We start from the raw sequence: 25,357 nt of genomic DNA on the forward strand, positions 1-25,357 counted from the left end.
CTCTCTCTTCCCCTCCCACAGCCATTGCAGCAGAGTTGGCTCGGGCGCTGAGGATGGCTCTGTGGCCTCTGCCTCAGGCGCTAGGACGGCTCTGGATGCAGCAGAGCGATGCCCCAGAGGGGCAGAGCATCGCCCCTTGGTGGGCATGCTGGGTGGATCCCGGTCGGGCACATGCGGGAGTCTGACTGCCTCCCCATTTCCAGCTTCAGAAAAATGCAAAAAAAAAAAAAAAAAAAAAATAGCTTACTGATACCATGAGAGTGCATTTAGGGGATTTAACCTTAACAAGGAGCATCCTGCTCTCAATTTTAACCAAACCCAATAAAAAAACAGAAATGATTACAGAACAAATTGAGGAATCAAGCTAAGATGGCAAATTCCTAACCCTCCTCTTCCCATTAAGACATGTGGATGGCAAGTGGTATAATGGTGTTGGTAAGTGAGTTCCAACATAGCTTAATTCATTTTATCAGCAAAAGACATGAAATTAAAAGGCTAACATGTTTCCCTTCTTCTAAATTATAATTCCAAAGGGGCATGAAGAAATAGCAGGAAAAAAATAAAAAATATTAAAAAATAAATACAAAAAATAAAAAGGACTTCCAGGTCCTTTGCTGCTCTCCCTACCGTGGACACCTGCAGCAGCGGAGCCGTCTTCAGTTGCTTTGGCCATTTCACTAAAACATTGTTTGGGGAAGTATCATGGAAGTCCTGAGCCCAAGCTTATAAGGATTGGTGGATGGATTTATGGAAGACTCCCATCCAAGAACAGACTTGGCAACATGAAGAGGATGAGGACTTCTATCGAGGCGCAATGGAGTGTGCAGAGGATGCACACTGATGGTTACGAGGTGGTGCAGACCCAACACAGTTCCAGTGGACCGTTTCAGGCCCCAGCCTGCTCTACAAGCAACCGGTTGGAAAGAGAGAGGACACCAGCAAGCAACCTCAAGTGCAGACCAAAATTTCTATTGATATTCCTAAACCTGGACAAGGAGGAGAAATTATAACCACTGGCCAGCGATGAAGTGGTGTAATTTTAACCTGAACTCGGACGGATGTTCTTTTAATCACTTTTAGAAGAAAGCAGCCCCTCACTCACTTCCTTGACTTTTTCCTCAATGAAGCTGCCGTTCAGGAATGATTCCTGAGGTTCCAGGAGGAAGTATGGAGAGGTGCTCCATGGATCATGGAGTTGACAGCACCGTTTTCCAGAATCCCAAAAAACTTCACTCAATTATTCGGATGTTTGTGCTCTCAAGTAAGAGATCCAGCAGACATATGAGATGTTAAAGCAGCGTGAAGAGGAATTTACTGCTGACATTTCTGGGGCAAACCCCTGGAAGTAGAGCTGGAAGGAACAGAATACATGAACGATGGTCCTGGCAGGGTGGATGTTTTTTATGCCAAAGTTCATATGAAAGATGGCTCCGAAAGGCTGCAGGAATTAGTTGATTGAGTGCTGACACATTTGCAGGCATCCGGACTCCTAGTGAAAGAGTGGAATAGTGTGGAACTCCATGCTACCATCATGAATACTCTGTCCAAGAAAGACCCCAATGCGGAAGGCAGGTACAATCCCTACAGAGCAAACGACAAATACAGCTACAAGGAAAGAGAATCATTTGATGACAGAAACATTTTAAAGCTGTTTGAGAACTTCTACTACTTTGGTGCCCTCAATTCAATCCACATCTCTCAGAGGTTCACAGTGGACAGTGTTGGAAACTACACCTCCTGTGTACAAGCTGATTTCTCCTAAGATGGATCTTGGGAAGCGCTAGAAACTGAACATCTTCACAAGGGTAACTTTTCCTTCCAAAGCTCTTCTCTGGAAATGGACCTCTGAAGCCCATCTGAGTTCAGATTCTATTATATATTTTTTTAGATTTTATTTATTCATTTTTAGAAAGAGAAAGGGTGGGGGGGAGAAGTGAGGGAGGAACAGGAAGCATCAATTCCCATATGTGCCTTGACCAGGCAAGCCTGGGCTTTGAACCAGCGACCCCAGCGTTCCAGGTCAACGCTTTATCCACTGCGCCACCACAGGTCAGGCCTCTATTATTTCTTATATACCTACTGATTTTTCCCAACCATTAAAGTCATTTATATTAATACTTTAAAAAAGAAAAATAAAATAAGTTAACACATTAGCCCATTTCGAGAAGTTGGCAGAATGATAAAACTAGATCTAGTTTTCTTATCTAAATCTAATAAACATCTATAATTAGACATATAAAATTAGAAAAGAGCCCATATTATTTTTAAATCTCTCAAACTGAGAAAAGCATCATCACCAGTGTGGTGTTTTATCTTTTTTAACAACAACAAAAAAACTACCCCCAGGACATTTTCCTGGAGCTCATTTTGTGATGACAGACACTGAATCAGCCCACAGCTAATTCTATTATCAGTACATAACATGCTCCCCCGGTCTGACCAGGCAGTGGCGCAGTGGACAGAGCATCAGAGTGGGGCATGGAGGACCCAGGTTCGAGACCCCAAGGTCGCCGGCTTGAGCACGGGGTCACTGGCTTGAGCATGGGATCCTAGACATGACCCTATGGTTGCTGGCTTGAGCCCAAAGTCATTGGCTTGAGCAAGGGGTCACTTGCTCTGCTGTAGCCCCTCAGGTCAAGGCACATATGAGAACACAATCAATGAACTAAGGTGCCTCAACAAAGAATTGATGCTTCTCATCTCTCTCCCTTCCTGTCTTGTCTCTATCTCTAACTCTCCATCCCCTTTAAAAAAAAAACTCCCCTAAATATTCAGCATTCTCTGTCTTAATAGCTCTCAAAAACATGGTTGCATCTCAAATGTTGCTGGTAGAACACTTAACTAAACAAAGTTCTGGATTTTTTACATGGTCATTAAACCTGAAAAAGTACTTTGAGTCAAATGGTTGTGTTTATTTTGAATTATGAAACCAGCCAACCCATTCCCACCATTTCCCTCTGAAATCCCAAACAAAGGCTGCAACGTTAATGACTACATGGCGGGTAATCACACAAACGTTTTAATCTCCCTTTACACATTATATTAACATTCATATTGCAAGGCATTCCATTCACAAATATTACAGTTTGATAAAAAAACTTCACACACATACCCCCCAAAAAATCTATACCAGATTCGGTCACTTGACTAAATCATTAAAATAATAAAATGAAAACATTATCATCATTCTTTTAAAGCAACAAGGTCTGAGGCACTCCGGGAGAGATGTTCTTGTATAAGTATTATGCGTCAGTGGTATCAAATCATTTTATAAGGAAGTCACTTGAAACCCAGTAATCAAGTACGTGCTAATGACAATGACTTTGACCTGATATGCCTTCCCTGGGTACAATCGCTTCTGGACCAAACTACTGAAAGGAACACAGATATTGGGCAGCTGAGGTAATTTCTAATGAGGCTTCCAGCGATGTCAGGTGAAGTGTGCTTTCAGCACTCCAAGGACAGCTGTATTCTTCCTGCAAGGGGGCAGTCCAGTCCTCAAAGAGGCGCCTTGCTCATCACGACCAGGTTTACTAAATGTTAGGATCTAACATCTCCCCTGACTTACGCTGCTCACTGCTGGAGAGATTTCAGAACTGGCTTTCCCCATCAAATGCCACAGTGCCACCTCCACAAGGTGTGCCCTTAAAATAAAATCGAAAGTGAAAGGGAACTTTCCCCCTCCCAGTCTGACCAAACAGAGGTCTGAAATAGCAAAGTATTACAAAATCCTCATGCTCTGCATCAGCTACCAACCACTTGGAGCACGGCTATTTTTGCCATAAACTAGATTTTTTAAAAACCTAATAACCTTTGCCCAAAGTGAATTCTGTCACATCTATTCACTGAAAGAGTCTGACCAAGTGCTTCCTTACACACAGCTACAGGGGCAAATAATCAGCATGGTGGGGAAGGAGGTCAACTCCCAACTGGGAATTAAATCACTGCAAACTAGGGGTCCATTATGACAGCATATAACCCTGTCAGAGCAGAATCAACACAAACCCCAGGTCACCTAGTGTTCAGTAATTACATATATGGAATTTAAAACGTATACATATATATTTCCATACATATCTAGTAAAAAAAAATCGGAAGCAACATATGTTGCTAAAGTTTCAAGGATTCTCCTCTTCCACATTCATCTATCTGAAAAGCAGCTGCTCTTGACGGCCCAGGTGTGGCAGTGATAAAAGCAACTAGAACAAGTTTAGTAAAAGTGCTCAAAGGGCAAATGAGAAAACAGGGGTGCAGAGATTTGGGGAAGGGGAAGACGGAAAGAAGCTGGAACATGTTTCCTTGACTCTTCTCAGCTTTTCCAGACCCAAGACAAGTTCTTGAGGACCCACGCCAAATGCTCTAGTCCTTCCTTATCTATAGTCAAAACAAAACAATTAATAAAAAATTTCCTCTTCCACTCTGTACTCAGTAAAAAGCACAGTACAACCAGGTGTCACTGAGATATGCCGTCTCGGAGAAGTCAAAACTGGGACATAAAGTGAGGCCGCTCGCTGTCCAGTCTCCGGGTTAGGATCTCACAGCCAGTGTCCGTGACGAGCAGGGTGTGCTCGAACTGAGCGGACCGCTTCCCGTCTCTCGTCACCGCGGTCCAGCCATCGGGCCAGGTCTCATCCTGCCAGCCACCTTAACAAACAGAAACAGTTCTTACCCTCACCATTCAGCGTTCTGAACAAGCTCTGGGTAGGTGTATCTGTGTGTCCTATAGCCCTAGATAGCACAGAAAACCAATTAGAAGATTCGCTATTAAAATTCCTACTTACACTTCAACTAAGTTTCAGCTAAAGCCTTTCCAACTTCATTTTGGTCTTTATTAAATGAAGTAACGATGATATTTAAATTTAGTATAGGTGGTGTAACGACATGTCTTATACTTCCCAGGTATCAAATCAAGATGGTATTTTCAAAATAAAGGCACTGGGTTTCACTTTAGACAATATGTTGATACAACTTTTCACAGAACTACAAGAAAAAAAATCGAAATGAGCCTGACTGATGGTGGCACAGTGGATAGAATATTGACCTGGGATGCTGAGGTCCCGAGTTCAAAACCCCAAGGTTGTAGGCTTGAGCGCTGGGTCACCAGCTTGAGTGTGGGATAATCCACATGATCCCATGGTCCCTGGCTCAGCTGGAGCCCCCCAAAGCACCCCACCTCACCCGCCCCAGTCAAGGCACATTGGAGAAGCAATCAATGAAAAACTTAAGTGCCACAAGTTGATGCTTCTCATCTCTCCCTCCTCTCTCTCTATCTCACTAAAAAGAGGAAAAGAAAAAAAAAATTGAATGAATTTAGATCTTTCCTGGTATAATTCTGGCAACTGAATAAACTATACCCAGTGTTACTGTAGATCATCTCAATTCTTACAGCAGTCCTAGGTAGTTGGCAGGATACAAACTGTTAATTTCCATTTTACAGAGAAGGCAACAAAGCGCAGGTTAAGAAGGCAGACTCTCAAACGACCTCCAATGCTCCCCTCCTCCACCTGAGTGTAGGCTGCATTTAAAGACTCACTTCTAAGGAAGAGAAGTTGGGAGAAGTGACACGATGTCTCTCCCAAGGTCAGGTTATAAAAACAGACTGGAAAGATCCACAGAGGGGTAAAGCCTCTCACACAGAACCCAGGTTATACCACCTGCCACTACTGCCTCAGCCTGCATCCCCTACCCCCAACAGAGAACTGGCAGAAAAGAAGGGCGAGGGCTTCACGAGGCAGACCCTACTCATTGCTCTTACATCTCCGAGAGCAGCTCTAAGCCTGACACCAGTGCATCACCATTACCACAGGCATATCACAGAGTGACAACAGTGTGACATACACCTGCCAGTGCTAAGAGCACATGTGCTCTGCTTTCTCCCTGACAGTCGCGTGACACCACCCAATGACAAGAGATGACCCTGAAGAGGCAGAACCGATCAGGACACTGGAGTCTTGACAAATCTGCCATGTAACTAGCTAAATGACTTTGCGCAAGTTACCTAACCTTCCAGGATCAGTGTGCCTTTCTGTAACACGGGGACAGCACCTACCTCCTGAGTTGTGGAGAATTATGTCATTTTACTGGGCCTACTTCAGTGAGTGGCTCTACTTCTTGTCTCTGCTTCACCTCCGCAACCCACCCCCACATCAAGAATCTCTTCACAGGCTCGATGGAGGCTTCTAATCATTACACTGTACCTGCTGACAGAACAGTTATGAAAAGGGCCCGGAATTCAAGTGCTTCAGCGTCTACTGACAAGCAGGAGAAAGTACTGCTTTCTTGCCAACCCTTACAATTTTTAGTTTTCTACATGACACTAAGTCAAGTTCAAGATGGGACAGGGCATGGGAATGAAGCAAACAGGAAGCAGAACGGACGACTGATCTATACACATCAGTAATCGGCAGCAAATGAAACCCAGCTGAAGAGCACACAGCATCCTCTCTTCTCACCTTCACAGATCATTGGCTCAATTGTAAATACATGGCCCGCCTTCATCACTCCAACTGCTTTATTTTCTGAAATTCAAGAGAAAAAAAAAATCTCAAAGCAAAGAAAAAAACCAAGAGTGAATTATTGAAAAGCTCACTGCAAAGGGTACACTATATTCTCATCAGTCACTCTGAATTACTTTCTTCTCTCTCCTGAGTAGACCATTCAGCAAATGAAAACCACCTACTGTAGAGCTGACACTGTCCCAGGTGTAGTTTGTTCTGCTCATGATTCTCTATGAAAACACAGATTATCCACAGGCTGAATTCCAGATGTGCTTGTCACTTTTACAGAAGGAAAAGTGCTACCATTCATGTTACAGCAGGATTAGAATTGCAATCACAGAACCAAGCGAAGTTCCATTACTCACCCAGGTGTAAGTTTAGGGGCCTGTGTGGATGTGGGGTGGGAGCTAGAGCACAGCCCACAGAAGTAATTCCACAATTTTCAGTTTTATAAGTTATCTTCTTTTTCTTATCATCAGAGGAATAAAAGCCTCTGCACATTGACCTATTTTATTTTAATGCTAGCAAGACTATTCTTTTTTATTTGAAATAAATTCCATTTCTCCCTCCAAATACCGTTTTAGCTTTCTGTCCAACCTCACTAAATAAGAGTATTTTTCAGGACCATCATGATAAACACAACTATGAGTTGAAGTGTCTAGACCTGCCCCTCCCCACAGACAACAAAAGGCCAAATTTTAAAATAGGGATAGGCCTTTTCAGACCATCTTAGACAAAAATGGAGAACTAGTTTAAGTTTAAAATTAAAAACAGGCCCTGGACGGTGGCGCAGTGGTAGAGCGCTGGCCCAGCATGCGGAAGTCCTGGGTTTGATTCCTGGCCAGGGCACACAAAGAAGTGACCGTCTGCTTCTCCACCCCTCCCCTCTTCTCTCTCTCTCCTCCTTCTCCTACAGTCATGGCTTGATTGGTTTGAGCGCACTGGCTCTGGTGCTGAGGATGGTTCCATGGAGCCTATGCCTCAGGGGCTAAAAATAGCTCAGTTGCGAGCATGGCCCCAGATGGACAGAGCGTTGGCCCCAGATGGGTTACTTGGTAGGTTCCAGTCAGGGCGCATGTGAGAGTCTGCCTCTCTATCTCCCCTCCTCTCAACTTGGAAAAGAAAAAAAGAAAGAAAAAAAATTAAAAACAACTGGTAAGAGCCCCAATCAATGGATGCCTGCACTTGCTTGGCCTGACCAGCAGATGGTGAAAGCACAGCTTTTGGGGTTTTCTGGTAAGGTTGCTGGTCTTCATGATGGCTACTTAGGTAATGAATGATGTGTCCACAGAGGCTGAACTGAACACTACACTTTCTAGGTACGGTCTCACCCACATCATTCCTTGTGAACAGCTATCATGCTGCTTTCCACTACCTTAGGTATTGTCAAAATCTGAAGACCAAATGTAATTTTGACTTTTTATCCTAATCTCATGAACTTCCTCTCCAAATGACACACAATTACTACATATACAGAATTGGTCCTATTCCCTTAAAGATATCAAAAAGAAAACATCAAGAGGGTCAGTGTGGTGTCACGAAAAGAAAAAAGATCAAGGAATCTAGAGCTGTGCTGTCCGATACAGCAGCGAGCCGGCTGTGTGTAGCTGCGGAGCACGTGAAAATGGTCAGAACGAGACGGGCCGTCAGTGTAAAACTCGGCCGATTTCAAAGACAAAAAGCACATAACATCTCAATAACTTTTACAGTCATTAAATGTCAAAATGCTAATATCCTGAATGTTACAGATTCACTAAAATACACTATTAAAATTAATTTCACCTATTTCCTTTCCCTCTTTACATGTGACCACTAGAAAGTTTTAAATTACTTATGCACATCATCTCTTCTGGACGGCACTGACAGAGAAGCAGTTCCACTCCTGTTTCTGCCACTGATTCATTATTCTAGAAAAGTTACAACTCCCACTCATCTTGACTCATGGTTTCAGTTTCTCAATACCTCACTCAACCAATACATGTTATCTGAGTAACTACACTACTGCAGACACTGTGCTAAGCACTTTTTAAAAAACATTTGTACCTGCTCTATCATCTACTTCACAATATTATTGTAATATACATCCTACGTGTAGGGTATTATTGTCATTACTTCCCAACCATTAATAACTTAAAGGAGCAAACAAATTCTTACCTAATAAGGACTTCTCTTACACAGAAGGGGGTGGAGGAAAGTTAACACTACAATCTTCCTGGTTCCACCCTCAACTGGTTAGGAGTATGGAGTTACAAACCAACGCAGAGATCATTTACATTTCAAAAGGCTCTGCTCCTCAAAGATTCTCAGCAGTTTCCTCTAACACTTCCCTAAAGTGCTCACAACACACTCTGATTTATAGAAACCATTTTTTACACAGCACTTTACAAGTATATGAAATGAAGCATACCTAATTCACCCTTGCTTCTTTTTTCAGAAATTTTTTAAAATTTCTAATTAAATGGTATTTTAAAACCTCAGCTGGAATCTCTTGCATATCAGTGGCGCCATATTTTGCAGACCCCAACATCACTGATGCATGTCTCCTTCTCCCACAAATTCTGTCTTCTTCAGTCTCTCTTTACATGAATCCATACCTAAAGCTGAGTCTGTCACCTCTGCAAGAGCACTTCTTTCATTTCCTCCTGCACACACTCCTTGCACTCAAGCCCCTGTAGTCAGAGGAGCTACTTCCATTCTAAGAGAACGCACATCAGCTGATTACAGGGATTAACAAGAAGGAATGAAGTTGGCTACTAATTTTCTGTTACTTAGCTTTTATTTCAAGCACAATTCACAGCTTAAAAAGAAAAAACTATGTGATCTGCTAATAAACGTTAATTGTTGGGTAAACAAATGTTTTTTAGGTTTGCTCAGTGTGTATTTTGCATTGTATGGGGGTAGCGCCATGTGTGTCGTCTGTGGAAGGCAGGGGGTCCTTGACCTGGGTGGCAGACTGACAATTGTGGATTGCCTTCTTGCTTGGGAGGGGCCCCTGTTTGCTGGAGGTTTTTTTTACCCCAGCTTGTTTTGGCTAGACAGTGCAGAGAAAAGAGTGCTGAGGGGCTTAGGAGCCCCAATATTTCTACCTGGACTGTTTGGCTGGGGGTGCTGAGGCTGGTGGGGAGCTTATGAGTCTAGGAGAGTTGGGAGTGAGAAAGGGAAGCGATCTTCCCTGCCTGTTTGCTCATCCGCCATTATGAGCCTATAATAAACAAAACGGCCCATGTTGGGCAAATGAGTTTGTAAAATTTGTGTTTGAGTTTGCTCACTTTTACTGTTAAAAATGGTGCTGGGCAGTGCCAGGTATGATTTCTGTGAAATTGCTAATTACTTTCCTGCTTGGGAAGGGCCAATGCTAATGTTGCTGGAGAAGGGGTTTTCACACCAGAAAAGTTTTAAAAGGAGAGAAGGAGAAGGAAGCCATTCTTGGAGAGTGAGAGCAGAGAGGATGCAGAGTGCTGAGGGAGAAGCCAAGATGGCAGGGAAAGAGAGAAGTCAGTTTTGCAGAGAAAGAAGTGGTGTTGGCTGATGGGGACCCAGAGGTGAAAAGTTTTTGCAAGTTCTGCAGAGACTAGTGGAGCCTAGGAAAAACCAGATTCTAGGAAAAACCAGAGAAGATTCTCCAGGTTGTAGAACCAGAAAATGTGTCAGTAGCTTTGTGAGCTCTGAAAAGTGTTTTCCCTGTATATTTGCTCGTTGGCCTGTACGAGACTTGAATAAAGGAATGGCCCACTATTTTTGGCTCCACTGTCTCTTTACTGTCTGTCCAAATTCAATGGGAACCTGCATGTCCATGGCCATGACTGTGGTGACTACTGGCCATACAGCCCACCATTCTCCAGGTCTACAGTTCCTCTACCGTCTGCCAGAACCCAATGGGAACCTTCACGGCCACGGCTGTGGCCACTGGCCTTACACTGATCTAAGTCAAATACTGAGTTCTAAATGCCTTCTTCTTCAGTTCCTCCTGTTAAGTGATTTCTCACTCATTTCCCTTCCTCTTCGCAACTAACATCTAGGGTTGAACCACCTCACCCCTGGACCACCACACTGTGCACTAGGCTGACAAGCAAACCAGTTCACACTTCCAACACGTTCCACATACTGTGGCCAAATCTGTCTTCCCAAAACAGCAACTTAACCTTGCCATTCCTCTGCCCAAAAATGTCTCTGCAAATCCCTACAAATAAAGTCAAATATCCTCGGGCTGGCACTGCTTAGTACTATACTGCTCACAAAAATTAGGGGATATTTCAAAATGAATATGAAACGATAAACAAGAACATCAGAAAAGCAAACGCCAAGTCAGAGAAAGTTATTCGATTATGCAAATAAATATAAAACCAACTTTTATTTCATTGGTTAAAGTGCGCTATACAAAAGGCTGAAATGAAAGTACTGGAGTATCTGCACGGTCCCTGATCCCCTAGTTCTTGTGAGCAGTGTAGTTCTGACCACATAACACTAAGCCAGGCTTACACTGTCTCTGCTCAGGCTCAATGTGAGCACCTCTTCAGGCTCCCCTCCACCTGCAATGTGCTTCCTCCTGTCCTCTGCCAAGCCGAACCCCAGTCCATCTGTATTTCTCCCACAAGACGCAGCACCAAACAGCTTCCATCTTCACGAGGCAGCACGAAGCACAGAAGACTGACTAGAAAGCCAGTCAGAACCCGGTAAAAATCCTAGCACTGGCATTTATTTACTAGTTTGTGTGGAGTTGATTAAATAAAATTACTTTTCTAAGTACAGAATCTGCTTTCTAAAATAGAGAGAAGAAATTATGCACAGAGTTGTGATAATCAAATGAGATAATGCAGTGATTTTCAGGTTTTTTCATCTCATGGCACACGTTGAATAAAATTCTATAGCACACCAAGCAATGTATTACATTTTTTGCCAATATGACAAAAAAAATAGGTACAGACTCTGATTTACAAAAAATATATACTATATATAATAATAATAATTACCCATCTCTTTTGCTCCAAAGTAACTTTTAAAAATATCAGGTGCCTATACTTGTATATAAAGATTTCTGGTACCAAGAATTAATCAGATGTACCTTATTATGTGACATGACCAGTACGTTGCAACTCTTTTACATGATGGACATACTTATGGTACAAGACAGGACATTCACAAGAGATGGCTATTGTTGTGTTGGCTGCTGTCATTTTTTTATATATGACAACAGCGGTTCTCAACCTGTGGGTCGTGACCCCTGTGTTTTGGTTGTTCGACCCCCGCCGGGGTTGCGACCCACAGGTTGAGAACTGCTGATCTAAGGGAAAAGAGGTCACTGCCCCTGACTCAATAGTCAGGTCTTGCATGTTTTAAAAATTCTTGTGGCACACCAGCTAAAATTGCTGACATACAATGTATATTATCATTATCACCATTCTAAAAGTTAACATGAAGTGCTTTCCTTGTAATAACATCTCACTTAATCCTAATGACAGTTCTAGGGTAAGTGCACCATTCCCTACTACTCTCTACAGATGAGAAAACTTAAGCACAAGGATATGCACAGAAGTGTCTACATAGCAGTGGCTCATATATACAATTGTTAAATTCCTTTTTAGGTTACTTAATACCAAGACTTATTTCTATGTGTCTTTATGCCCAAGAAAAACAGTTTCTGGGAAACATTACTTGTCCTACATTTCCTCTGTTACCCTATCAGACAGCATTCCACTTGAGGAAAGGTGCTTTGTCTAACCCCTCTAATTATACCAACGAATAGTACAGTATCTGACAGACACTAAGAACTCAAGTCTAGCCAACCTGAACCGATTTCATTTAAAAAATCAGAATGGTGATGGCTAGACATGTAACAGAGACTATTGGCTATTCACCAAAATTAGTTTACTCTTCTTCTGAAGCCTTCCTACCCTTCCGTGCATTAGTGTAGCCATGTGACTAAGTTCCTGCCAATAAAAAGTCCATGTAAGTGACTATCCCATTCCAGACTGGCTCATTCAAACCTCCCAAGCCCACCGCTCCATGCTTCCCCCCACCTCCCCAATATCTACAGATTAGGAGGGCAACCCAAAGTGATCTTGAAAGCTATAGGTTAAAAAGACAGAGCCTAGGTTACAAAATAATTGCCCCACCCCCAGAGGGACCAAGCACACATGCTTTGGACTGTTATATAAGCAAGATGAACATATAAGTATGTATTATGTTTGAGCAAATATACATTTTGGGGGTCTATTTATAACAGCTAATAGATTACTCTAATAAACACAAAATAGTAGGCCCTGTTAACAGTTTGAATAAATACTTAGCAAATACCAAAACTCTGGACAGTACTTACTGGCATAGTGGGGCACATTGGGGGCTGTATGAAAGAGTTTATGGATTCCATGCCCACAGTAGCTTCGAACAACAGAAAAGCCATTTGCTTGGGCATGCTTCTGAATAATGTTTCCCAATTCTCTGTATCGAACACCAGGTTTCACTAAAAGGGAAAGAGAGGGCTTATGAAACAGTAGTAATAACTAACGTTTCCTAGCTAATTATTATCTATGTGTCAGAAAACTTTCTGAATGTTTTATAGGCCTACATGCTGAAACTTTCAGATGAGGAAACTGAGGCATGGAGAGACTATTCTGGCAGTAAATGGCAAAGGCTCAGTTAAAACCAGTAGCACCTGTACTTCCTCCTTTGATATGGAAAAAGACCACAGGCATATAGTGGGGTGAGGGGCCACCTTTTGTTTTCTGAATTCACAAGAGAATGGAAAACACACCTCTGCCTCTCCTTTCCCAAGGTCAAGTATGCTATTCTATTACAATGAGCAGAAAAGGTGAGAGAGGAAAGAGCCTTGGGAGAAAAAGGAATGTCCAAAAGGTAACCTGACTTGTCTTGGATTTCAGTCTCGTCAATTTCTCAAAGAACTACACTTTTGGGCTTCTTTATCCCCAAATAAGTGGTTCTCAAGTTATTCATAGTTGCCTCTGGAGGGTAGGTATAGAAAGGTACTTCTCACTAGTATGTACTTCCTACTTTAATTTTTATGACTTTCACTTCTGTTTCAATAAAAACCAAATCAAAAGAAGTGGTTTTCATGCTGTTGCTTGTCTCCTAGCACCGGGTCTGCCAGACTCCTGGGGAATCTGCCCTGGTCTGGGTTCCTCCAACTCCCTCCTCTCCTCCTACTCCCCTGAATTCCAGCCTGATCTTCAGGTACAACATACCTGCTCCGGCCAATCAAATTTCTGGGCAAACACATCAATGAATCATTTTAATTAACATTTATTTGTTCTTAACCGCATGTTCCAGCTTGACATTTTTGGGGAGTGAGAGGTTAATGATTTTGAGAAATCATGCTTTCATAATAATTTTCTGTATTTCCATTCAAGCCTCCCTATCCACTCTAGTCAGTGTAAGAAAAAGCAAAATTTTAACTCATGTTGCACAGTATAAAATAAAGAAAATCCCTGCTTATCAATAATGAAGGAAAACAGAAGGGAAGATTCCTCCCTAATTCTCAAAGTGGAGGCAATTCTAGTTCCAAGGGTACTATCTGGAGATATTTTTGGTTACCACAACTACGAGTGGTGGTGCACTTAGCATCTAGTTGGGCAGAGCCCAGGGATGCTACTAAGCATCCTACAACGCATAGGTCAGGTCCCTAAAACAAAGAATTATTAGATTCAAAATGCCATTAATGTATAGGCTGAGAAATGCTGTTCCAGAAAGCTAATTTCAGTAACTGGTCAAGTTCTCCAGTGCTCTGAACTATGCTGGGCAGTCAAATTAGCAGAAAAGATACAAAGGTGTTTAGCACCTTCCAGAGATTAAGCAACTTTTGTTCTTTGATTTCTGGTAGTTTCTTGGCAAGTTTTATTCCCGTGTCTTTGTAAAACATTTCAGCTGTCTGGCTATTTCAATCAACTCAGAGACAAGCAAAAAGGATATAAGTATTGAATACATTACCTAACAGTAATCCTAACAATTATTTAAAACTAAAGCTTTCACAAATAAGTAACTAAATGATAACGTGTCTGTCACAATACCACCAAGAATATTAAAGATTTTTAATAATCAGCAGTGAATATGCAAAAAGAACTCTCACACATACTGATGTGATACGCATGCTTTCATTTTTCTTTCCTCCAATTTCATTAAATTAGAAAAAATTTCATTATCTCCATGCATGTTAAATGAACTAAAAACAATAAAGACAACAGCTCTCTGTTATTAGATATAACTATATCTTTGCCAAAGAGTCCTGTCTTCACCAATACTTTATTGATGATAGGTCAGGGTTAATTTAAATCTTTTGTTGGTGGAGTGGGTGTGGAGGAATGCAGATAAAACATTGAACAATAAAGATGAAATGCTATGAATTTCAATGAAAAGTTATTTGCCCTCAAACTGTCCTGTTTGGTAATAGAATGTTAACATTTGCAATAAACCTTTCCTTCTCTCTCCCCACAGCTATGGCATAAACAAAACAAAACAAAACAAAACCTGGATGAATTCTTTGTATGGACAGAGGCAGCTAGAAAAAATACTACAGAAATACACCTCTTCCTAAAGATACTATTCACTACAACAGCAAGACATCTAGAAAACACCAAAATCCAATAGGGGAAGCATTGTAGAAATTTTTATACTGTGGAACATATAGCCATTAAAAAAATGCAATAGAACTATGCATGCAGGTGCATATGCTAACTTGGAAAGATCCCTAAGACATTATTAAGTTAAAAATTACCAAATTACAGAATACTACAAATAATGATTCCATTTATCCTAACTGAACACATACACATAGGTATGTGTGCATATGTGTGTGTGTGTTAATGTACAGAAGAAAAAAAAAACTGGAGAAAAGAGAGATAAAAAGGAAAGTGGAGCCTGACCAGGCAGTGGCACAATGGACAGGGTGTCAATCTGGGATGCTGAGGACCCAGGTTCAAAACCCCAAGGTCACCGGCTGAGTGTGGGCTCATCTGGCTTGAGTACAGAGTTGTTGGCTTGAGCATGGAATCATAGACATGACCCCATGGTCTCTGGCTTGAGCCCAAGGTCACTGGCTCAGCTGGAGCCCCCCCACCCAGGGTGAGTATGAGAAGCAATCAATGAACAACTAAAGTGCCACAATTATGCATTGATGCTTCTCATCTCTCTCCCTTCCTGAGTCTGTCTCTCTTACTAAGAAAAAAAAAAAAAAGGAAAGTGGAGAGGCAAGTGTAAAGGAGAATCATTTATGTATGAAAGAATAAAAACGGAAAAAAATCCACTCAAGAACTACCCACACATTCCTCCTCCTTTATCATCAGCCAAAGAAAGATAAATCACAGAAGAGACAAAATATGATAAGCAATCATTTGGTAAACCCTCATCAAGGGATTCCAAATAATCCTTAAACTATTGCTGTAAAAATCCAAAGTTAACTCAGATAGGGGAGAGGCAGAGCTGGCAGAGACGGCAGAGACAGGAACGCCTGGGCAGTGACAGGTCACTCAAGACCCATCAACACACAGCACAGCAGCCCAGCGGGTGCCCTGCACTGGGCTGACCTGCATCGATGGCTTGCATCAAGCACTCATACGTGGTCTGAACCAGTTTCCGTGCTCCCTCATCCACATCTCCAACAAAAAATGTCTCGTTCAGGTCCCCATGATAACCATTGCGATAAAGCGTGATGTCCACTGCAAAAGAGGGTACAAATATAAAGACCACATTTGCTTTTACTTCAAAATTGAAATCAAGTTTCTCCAACACGACAGCATCAAGCAGTTTAACGAGAACGGTAACTCCCCATGGATAAGTAGTTACTGCCTGCATGAAACTACTATGGAGAACAGGGAGATTATAGTAGTAACTTATATACTCTTATAGTATTAAAGAGATCAGTCATGGCAGAAGAAAAATGCATCCAGTATATATTCACACAAGATCAATAACCCGAGTTAGTAACATTAAATGGAAAACTTTGCTACATTTGATATTAAACAGAAAATACTGCTTTAACTTATCTTGGTTTTTCAAAAGCTCCTTTGCCTTTCACTTACTTGTGAATATCCATCCTTCTCTTTGTCCCCAAGTTTAAAAATACAGATTTTTACTACACCATTACAATACACTAAATGTATGCTAGAGAGCATGTTAAATCAGTATTTTTAAACCATGAATTTTCAGTCAATCTATAATATCAGAGTATTTACTCTAGCACAATCCACACATTTCTAGAAAAACTCACATTATGGATGTAATAACAGGGTTTGTATGAAAAGCAAGGTTGGGCAGACCCTTTAAAACCTATGGAACTTTATGAACAAATACCCTAAGTAAAGCAGCAACAACCCAAATAAAAACTGTCCACTATCATTCACAGCCAGGATCGCAATTGGTGCTGTCTCCGCAGCCTTTAACACTTGGGTTCACGCTTCCTCATTTGATATGTAACTTCTGGAAGATGCTGGATTACTAAAGAGACCAAGTTCATCAACATGAAAAACACTGCACCAGCGGTGCAGTGGGCGGGACGTCAGCCTGGGATGCTGAGGACCCAAGCTCCAAGCCCCGAGGTCACCAGCTTGAGTGCAGGTTCACTAGGCTTGAGTGTGGGCTCACCAACTTGAGCATGGGGTTGCTGGCTTGAGTGTGAGATCATAAACATGATCCCATGGTAGCTGGCTTGGGACCAAGGTCGCTGGATTGAGCCCAAAGGTCACTGGCTTGTGCATGGGGTCACTGGCTAAGCTAGAGCACCCTGGTCAAAGCACGTATGAGAAAGCAGCCAATGAACAACCAAGGAGCCACAATGAAGAACTGATGCTTCTCATCTCTCTCCCTTCCTGTCTGTCTGTCCCTCTCTCTCTCACTTAAACAAACAATAAACACAATCTAGGGGAGCTTTCATCATTCTTTTAATCACAGAAGAAAATGTCTGGGCAGCGGCTTCCTCTGCACTTGGAGCTTCCCAAGACGGCTTAGCACAGTGGTCCTTAGAGTCACTTTATGAACTCCTTTCATCTAGGAAGGCATTTCTGCAGGATTTTAGCTTTTTTCTTAAGGCCTTCATATATCCTTCAAGGATTTCTCTTTATCTATAAGAAAGCCTGACTTAAGCTCTTCAAAACCATTAGTGAACTAAAAAGAGGGGAAAAAAATCAACAGTACTCCCACATTATACTGACATTTTTCAACTGTTTACCAATCACATGAGAATATTAAAGAAATACAGCTATATTAAACGCATCATATGAGAAGTATCTTAAAACCATAAACAAGTTTTCAACAGATTTAAGATTTTAAATATGAAAAAGGATGTTAAAGGCAGGAAGCAAGTGAACAAAACACAAGTCACTATCAGACTCCCTGAACCTTGTTTCTTAGCTCATGGCGACAAAAGTCACAAGTATTTCTTACCGTTAACAATATCACCTTCTTGCAATGGTCGTCTGTCTGGAATTCCATGGCAGATCACTTCATTCACTGAAGTACAACAAGACTTGGGGAAATTATAATAATTCAAGGGAGAAGGATAGCAATTTCTTGCAATGCATGCCTATAATAAATTAAAATACAGAGAAAATTATTTGGAATGTATAAAAGAAAAAAATTAATCTATATGCAATTAACCAATTTAAAAAATTTTAAATTGAAAGTATTTGTTGTACAGATAGATACTCTAATAAAAAATGTTTAATATTTCATTTTACAAATAGCAGCAGTTGTTACCTTAAACAGTATACAACAGAGTTTCTGCCAAACAATTAGGCAAACCAGTTACTGATAACATCAACGAAAAATCAAATTTACATATCACAGATATTTAAAGTAAATATTAACATGCATTTATATTGTAAATACAATTTCTTATATAAATAAGCCTATATCCCTAGGACCAAAAAATGAATACTAATATAATTAAGAAATGGTAAAATACTTCCAGAGACATTTTAATCACTACATTCATGTGCAACAACTAAGAAAATGGTCTGGTTTTCCATAACAAGTTCTGTTTTGCTAAGATATTTTTATAAAGTGGTAGTCGCACAGCATGTATAATTTTTCTTTCCATACTACCACACCGTCTTCACACTAATAAGTTTTAAATAGTTGCACATATAATACAATTTATGGAATATACACTTTTACTGACAATTCCACGGTTACTGAAAATTTAAATTTGTTTCCTCAATTATAAAAAATATTATTCTTTGCCAATAACTAGATGCCCTCACTTTTCCATTGCTTAACAATATACTTCTACATATCTTACAGCAGACTGTCTTGATTAAAAACGCCAACGCCATCACAAGTTGTGAAACCTTAGGCAAGTTAACCTCTGTTTCCTCATCTACAAAACGGAGATGCTAGCACTCTCTCTTTCATGGAGTTGTTGAGGGTATTAAGTGAGTTAGTAAAAGAAGCACGCAAAAGAGCGCCTGGCCCTCAGGGAGTGCTCAAAGTGCTCTTCCTGCGCACTACGTATTTTATGACATATGAACAATAACCAAAATTCAGGGTTTATAAAGGTTTGAATATAAAGTCTTTAAAAATATTTTTATGCTCAAGAACATCGTCAAATTCCCTTTCAAAAGGAATATTCCAATTTATACCATCACCACATTTCATCATAGGCAGTAGATATAAAACATTTTTTAAAATACTTAATAATTTTGTAGATCTTAACGATTTGCATTTGCTGACCAGAACAAGTTTAATTAATTTTCCATGTGATTACTTATTGTTCTTCTTTTGTGAACAATTTACTCATATAATGCGTGCCCTTATCGACTATATGGTTTTAAGGTAACTCTTTCATGAAAAGGCAATCTTTATAAAAAAATATATCTCTATGTCGTATTTACTACAAATCCAGGGTGGGGCAAAAGTAGGTTTCCAGTTGCTCATCTAGAAAATACAACAACAATAAATAGTGAGAATGAACTGTGTTTTGCATACTCTTAACTGTAAACCTACTTTTGCCTCACCCTGTATTCTGCTCTATTTACTGCTTGTTACTGTGGACATGAAAGGGAAAAATTTTTTCACTAATCTAGTTTCAGAAGTTGTATTCTTTTTATTTCAGAATATTTGATGTATGTAGTAGCATGATTTATTTCAAGCACTAATAATCATTTTATAAAAGCTAAACTTATGAAATGTGAGGTTTCAGAAATAAGCTTTAAGATGGGAATACTGACTACTGAATAATTTCTATATTTGAAACAAAGTAAAAATTTACTTTCAATTAGCTTAGCCAAGTTACTTTATACATTCAGAACTTAAGCTTGCTTTTTAGAAGTCTAAAACATTTAATAATGTAAAAAATTTTTCAAAGCAGAAAAGTCAAGTCCTTACTAAGTGTACAGTGTGATCTATTTCTTCAGTAGTCACACCTGGTTTAATCATCCCAGCGGCAACATCCAGTACTTCTCTGGCAAGCTGTAAAAGAGAAGCTCTTAATACATTCAGGAAAGAAGGAAATAAATATAGAAATCTGTACCCTCTGAACTATCAAGGAGTTTGTGAGAGAGTAATAAAGTCCACCTCACCTTGAATATTATAATCCTGAATCTCCATCATAAAACCATTTGTATTTGTAATGCTCATCAATAAATGTGTGAATATATAAATAAAATTGGGCTAACTAGAAAATGGCTAAGTCTGACTGATTTCTATGCAAAAATGTACATCTTAAATAGTCTAAACAATGATCAACTGATGGAGGCTGAGTCCTGTCATATTTCTATAATGGGGAAGGGAAGGCAGGGAAATGAAAAGAATAGATGAATGATTTTCCTCAAAGAATCACAGCACACAAGTGATAAAAATATAAATTTCTCCAGATTATCAAAAAAATGAGTATCAAATCACTTTTAAACACTGAATAAAAACTTTAAGGATCATTTCTAAATAAATACTACCAATTCTTCTTTTTCCTTAGAAAAATATAAATATATGACTTCACTTAATAAGTATGAGCCACTAATACCATATTGCATAGGTATTTCACAACAGAAGCTTTAGCTTAACTTTATATAAGCTTTAAACTCTGCCCTACATTTTAATGACTAGTAAAAATAAAATGACAAAATGTCATAAAAACCTGGTTCTTTAAAATAAAATGGAGAAAATAGAAATACTCTCAACTAAATATACATTTCTTGCCATATTAATATTCAAATAGGCTATTTAAGTGAAAACAAATGTTTCACAGAATTATATATACTATCAGAAGTTAAATTAAAAGTATGTATGCCTAATCACAGCCTTACAACATAACATGTCTGTAAATCAACAAGTCATTGATTTTATGTCTAATAACTGTTTAAATGTGTCCTTCCCCCTGAGGGAAAAAAAATTCTTACCCTACACACAAGTCGCATCCCTTCTATATCTTCAGATGAGAGTAATTTAATTTGAGAAGTACCTTTAAGAGCCTGTTCAGATTCAGACATTCCTGGAAAGGAAAAATCAGTAAGTAAAACCGAATGAATGGAATATTAAGTATAATTACCTCCCTCATGACATAATAATCAAGTTTCACTATTTCACACAATGGTATTTCATAATTTAGGAAGGTCCAGGTCAGATTTTTTGAATATATTATTGTCAACACAACAAGGAAATTTGCTAAGCAAACTGAAGAAAGAATTCTAAAGAACAAATTTACAGATTTGTTAGAATTCAGTCAGTATGGAGTTCTTATTATACGACAGGCAGTGTGCTAATAAGGTCAGCAAGTGATTCACATTTACATAATACCACACAATTTACACAATGCTTTCATGACCATCATGTCATAATGAAACTACCGTATATGCCAACAACTAATGAATCAATTCCACACATTCATTTTTTTAAATAGGAACCTAAGTCAATGTTTTTCAAACTGCTGTTTCTGACCTGTTAGTGAGCTATGACTAACATGTTTTAAAGGAAATCAATAAAATAGAAATTATTAGATTATATCACACAGAGGATAGGGGAAAGTGCTGTTGTGAAATGCCTAATTGTTAACTTACACATATACATATATACAGATCATATTATAAAATAGATGTCTCATTTTGGGTTACAGTAAAAAATATTGAAAAATACTGACCTAAGAATCTTCATTAGTAAAATTACATTAATTCAAATTATTTATATATTTAAAAACATTAAGAGCCAGTAAAATAATTATTTCAAAATCTGACAAAAAGACTATAACAAACCAGAAACTAATATTTTTAAGTAAATGCTGATATAAAAGTTCAACTAGAATATTATTAAATTAAACAGAATCCAAAATACAGTACATATAATACACCATGACTTAAGTTAGGTCCATTTTGGAAAGACAAGGATAGCTCAATATGAACAAATCTATTAATATAATTCATCACAGCCAAAAATTAAAGAAGAAAAAATAAATAAATGATCATCTAAAAGGTAAGTCTGATAATATGGCCAGCATGATAAATATATATCTCAATCCAAGAACCCACATCATGAAGTGCCCACTATCAGTACTACTATAAACATGGTTCTCACAGTTCTAGTTGGTATATTAACCAGAGAAAGAAATGAGACATATAAAATCAGAAAGAAAAGGACAAAATCCTTATCAATTTCAGATATGATTATACATCCCTAGAATAAGGGGATATCCAGCAAATGATAAGAAATAAGAATTTAGCAAGTTGGCAATTATAAAATAAATGTCAAAATAAATAATTTTCCCATATACAGACAATGGGCTAGAAAATATAGATGATACTATTTGCAAGAATGTCTAAAAAAGGTAAGTATTCAGTAATACCATAAACTTAATAAAAGACCTAATGAAGGCCCTGGTTGGACAGAGCGACAACCTGGTGTGCAGATGTCCTGGCTTCCATCCCTGGTCAAGGCACACACGAGAAGTGACCATCTGCTTCCCTTTCCCTCCTCTCCCCCTTTTCCTCCTCTTCCCCTCTTGCAGCCAGTGGCTTGACTGGCCTGAACATCAGCCCCGGGCGCTGAGGATAGCTCACTGATTCGAGCATCAGCCCCAGATGGGGGTTGATTCTGGTCGGGGCACATGTGGGAGTCTATCTCCCCTCCTCTCACTTAAAAAAAAAAGACCTAATGAAGAAAATTTTAAAATACCACTCAATGAAAGACATAAGAGGAAACAAATTAAAATAGAAAAGCCCTGTTCTTGGATAGGAAGACTTGTCAATTCTTCTAAAATTAGTCTATAAATTTAAAACTATCCCCCCAAAATGGCAACAGGATATTTTGGGGAACCAAACAAGCTGATTCCAAATTTCACATGGAAAAACAAACATGCAAGAATAGCCAGGAAAATTCTGCTAAAGAGGAAATGTGGGGGCCACAAGGCCTACCAAACTGAAAACACCACATAGATATAAGAAGTTTGGCCTGACCTGTGGTGGCGCAGTGGATTAAGTGTTGACCTGGAAATGCTGAGGTCGCCAGTTCGAAACCCTGGGCCTGCCTGGTCAAGGCACATATGGGAGTTGATGCTTCCAGCTCCTCCCCACCTTCTCTCTGTGTCTTTCTCTCCTCTCTCTCTCCCTCTCTGTCTCTCTCCCTTTCTCTCTCCTCTCTCTCTCTCCCTCTCTCTCTCCTCTCTAAAATAAATAAAAATTTTTATAAAAAGCTTTAAAAAAAAAGAAGTTTGGCACTGGCACACAATTAGACAAAAGGTTAATGAAACAGAAAAAGAATCCAAAAACAGACTCAAAGACAAGTGAGAATTTAATATAATGACATAGGTTACATTTTAAATCAGTAGGAAAATAACTGATAGTGATATGACAACCAGGTAACCTTCAGAAAAAAGTTTTTTAGCATTGCATCCATATTTAATTTTTAATACTAAATAAAATGTTTACCACACATGAAAAGAGTAAAACCATAAAAATAGTAGAAGAAAAAAATGGGAAAATATTTTTGTATCACTGAATCAAAAAGGTCTTCCTAGGTCATTAAGCCACAGCCACCTTAAAAGAAAACACTGATAAATTTTATTACAGAAAAATGTTGAAAGTACACCATAAATGTAATGCTAAAGACAAAGACAAAATATATATGTTCAATTGGGAAAAATAATTTATACAGCACATACATCAAAGGATTATTTTCCTTAGTATATAGACTTAGCACTTATGAATCAGTATGAAAAAATATAGTAACTTAATTAGAAAAAATAAGGGCTAAGGATGACTAGACAGTTCAAAAGGAAAAAAAATACAAGTGACTCTTAACATATAAAAAGATGTTTAATCTTATTCATAATTAAAAAATATAAATTAAAGTAACAACAGAATACCATCTTTCATCTTTCAGATTAGCACAGACCATATAGTTTGATAACACACTATATTGGGGAAGAAAGAGAAAAAAGAGACTCCTATATGGTTTTTAATAGAAGTAACAACTGGCAAAATCTCTAAAATTTGTTATATCTCTCAAAATAAAAAACACATGTATTCTTTGATCCAGCTTTTTTACTAAGGCAATAACCTAGAGAAATACTCTCATCTGCACACACACACGTAATTGCAGGAACAGTTACTGCAGCCAAAGAAGTAAAAACCTGGAAATAATCTAAATATACATTAGCAGGAGGAACCTGGCATAATAAATTATGATACATCCACACAATGAAATACTTCAGTCATTAAAAGAAGTAAGTAGTTGTATGGGATTATATAAAATACTTATAAGATCTATTAAAAGAGAATATAACAAGGTGAAAAGGTATATATAGTTTGTTCCTATTCCGTATAATTGGGGTGAGGGGCTGATGTATATACACACATAAAAATATCTCTGGAAAGTTCTACAAGAAACGGTTAATAGTAATTATGATTATACCTCTGGGAAGTAGGGCTTACTTTTCACTCTGAAACATTTTATCCTATCAGAAACTACATTCAAAATATTAAATATGGACTAATGAAATTATATATCCTCAAGAGCTATCATTCAGACTATCTTTACCTTCAATGTATCTGAAATAGTAAAGTTTAACTATATTTTTAAATTATATTCATAAAAATGTAATATGGTCTCCCATTTTTTAGAGAACAAAGCAATTAGCTTAGTAGACTAAACCACGTGAAAATACTAACACTCAACCATTTCTGACATGTAAAATCAGCAATTTTACATAACCCAATTTAAATTATGTTTACAGACCCTGAGGTCAAAGACTGTTCCACTGTGCTGCAAATCACCTATCTTCTCCCCGATGTCTCACCACCATTATCTACAAGATGGAGAAGACCACAGAACCCACTACAGTGGTTACACGTGAGACTGTGGCACAGGGCCTGACACAGCTACAAAAAGTCTCAGTTACAGACTCATCATATTTCTACTATAATCATCAGCATTACCACTAGCTCTATCACTGCTACATACAGTCCAGTCTTTAGTTAGGCTCTCATCTGAGGCCTCCACCATCTGTTTTTATCTAAATACATATAATTTATTAAAGTAGGAGGACATGTTAAAATCAAAATTTTCTCTAAACTAGAATTTGATATACAGTAACAACACAAAATACAATATTGTGTTGAATATAGTCTTTAACATTTAAACAATGTTTTCAGAATTGGGACGATTTCTTATAAGAAAAGACTTTAATTCTCTCAAATGTCCTAGTAGGTCTTAAAAAACCATGTTTACATTTTTAGAAATCCAGTACAGAAGAATTTCTCCAGAAAAAAAACTACTCTCTTCTGCAGTAGTCATCAGGCTCACAGATTGAACAGTGAGGAAGTCAGCATAACAGAATTTACCTAAGGGGTGATCAGCATAATCTGGTCTTTGAATGTAACTTGGCACTGGCCTCGTTGGCATCTAAAAACATCAAAGATGTAAGTTAGTTA

The 25,357-nt window shown here is 38.9% G+C and overlaps 1 protein-coding gene and 1 pseudogene across 1 annotated transcript in view; one reads left to right on the forward strand and one right to left on the reverse strand.

The window, feature by feature from the left end:
• The first annotated feature begins 239 nt into the window (after positions 1–239).
• On the forward strand, positions 240–2,030 carry LOC136338156 (activating signal cointegrator 1 complex subunit 1 pseudogene; annotated as a pseudogene).
• A 402-nt stretch (positions 2,031–2,432) lies between these two features.
• The window catches only part of METAP1 (methionyl aminopeptidase 1), an 89,313-nt gene continuing 66,388 nt past the window's right edge, over positions 2,433–25,357 (reverse strand). Inside the window, exons 4-11 of the mRNA XM_066280837.1 lie at positions 25,268–25,328; positions 20,837–20,928; positions 19,827–19,910; positions 17,886–18,024; positions 16,031–16,162; positions 12,814–12,957; positions 6,453–6,518; positions 2,433–4,644 (exon numbers count right to left, since the gene is read on the reverse strand). Of these exons, the coding sequence (XP_066136934.1) occupies positions 4,481–4,644; positions 6,453–6,518; positions 12,814–12,957; positions 16,031–16,162; positions 17,886–18,024; positions 19,827–19,910; positions 20,837–20,928; positions 25,268–25,328 (882 nt within the window). The 3' untranslated portion in view covers positions 2,433–4,480. The remainder of the gene's footprint in view (positions 4,645–6,452; positions 6,519–12,813; positions 12,958–16,030; positions 16,163–17,885; positions 18,025–19,826; positions 19,911–20,836; positions 20,929–25,267; positions 25,329–25,357) is intronic.

Source organism: Saccopteryx bilineata, chromosome 5 (genome assembly GCF_036850765.1).
Source record: "Saccopteryx bilineata isolate mSacBil1 chromosome 5, mSacBil1_pri_phased_curated, whole genome shotgun sequence".
Lineage (NCBI taxonomy): Eukaryota > Metazoa > Chordata > Mammalia > Chiroptera > Emballonuridae > Saccopteryx > Saccopteryx bilineata.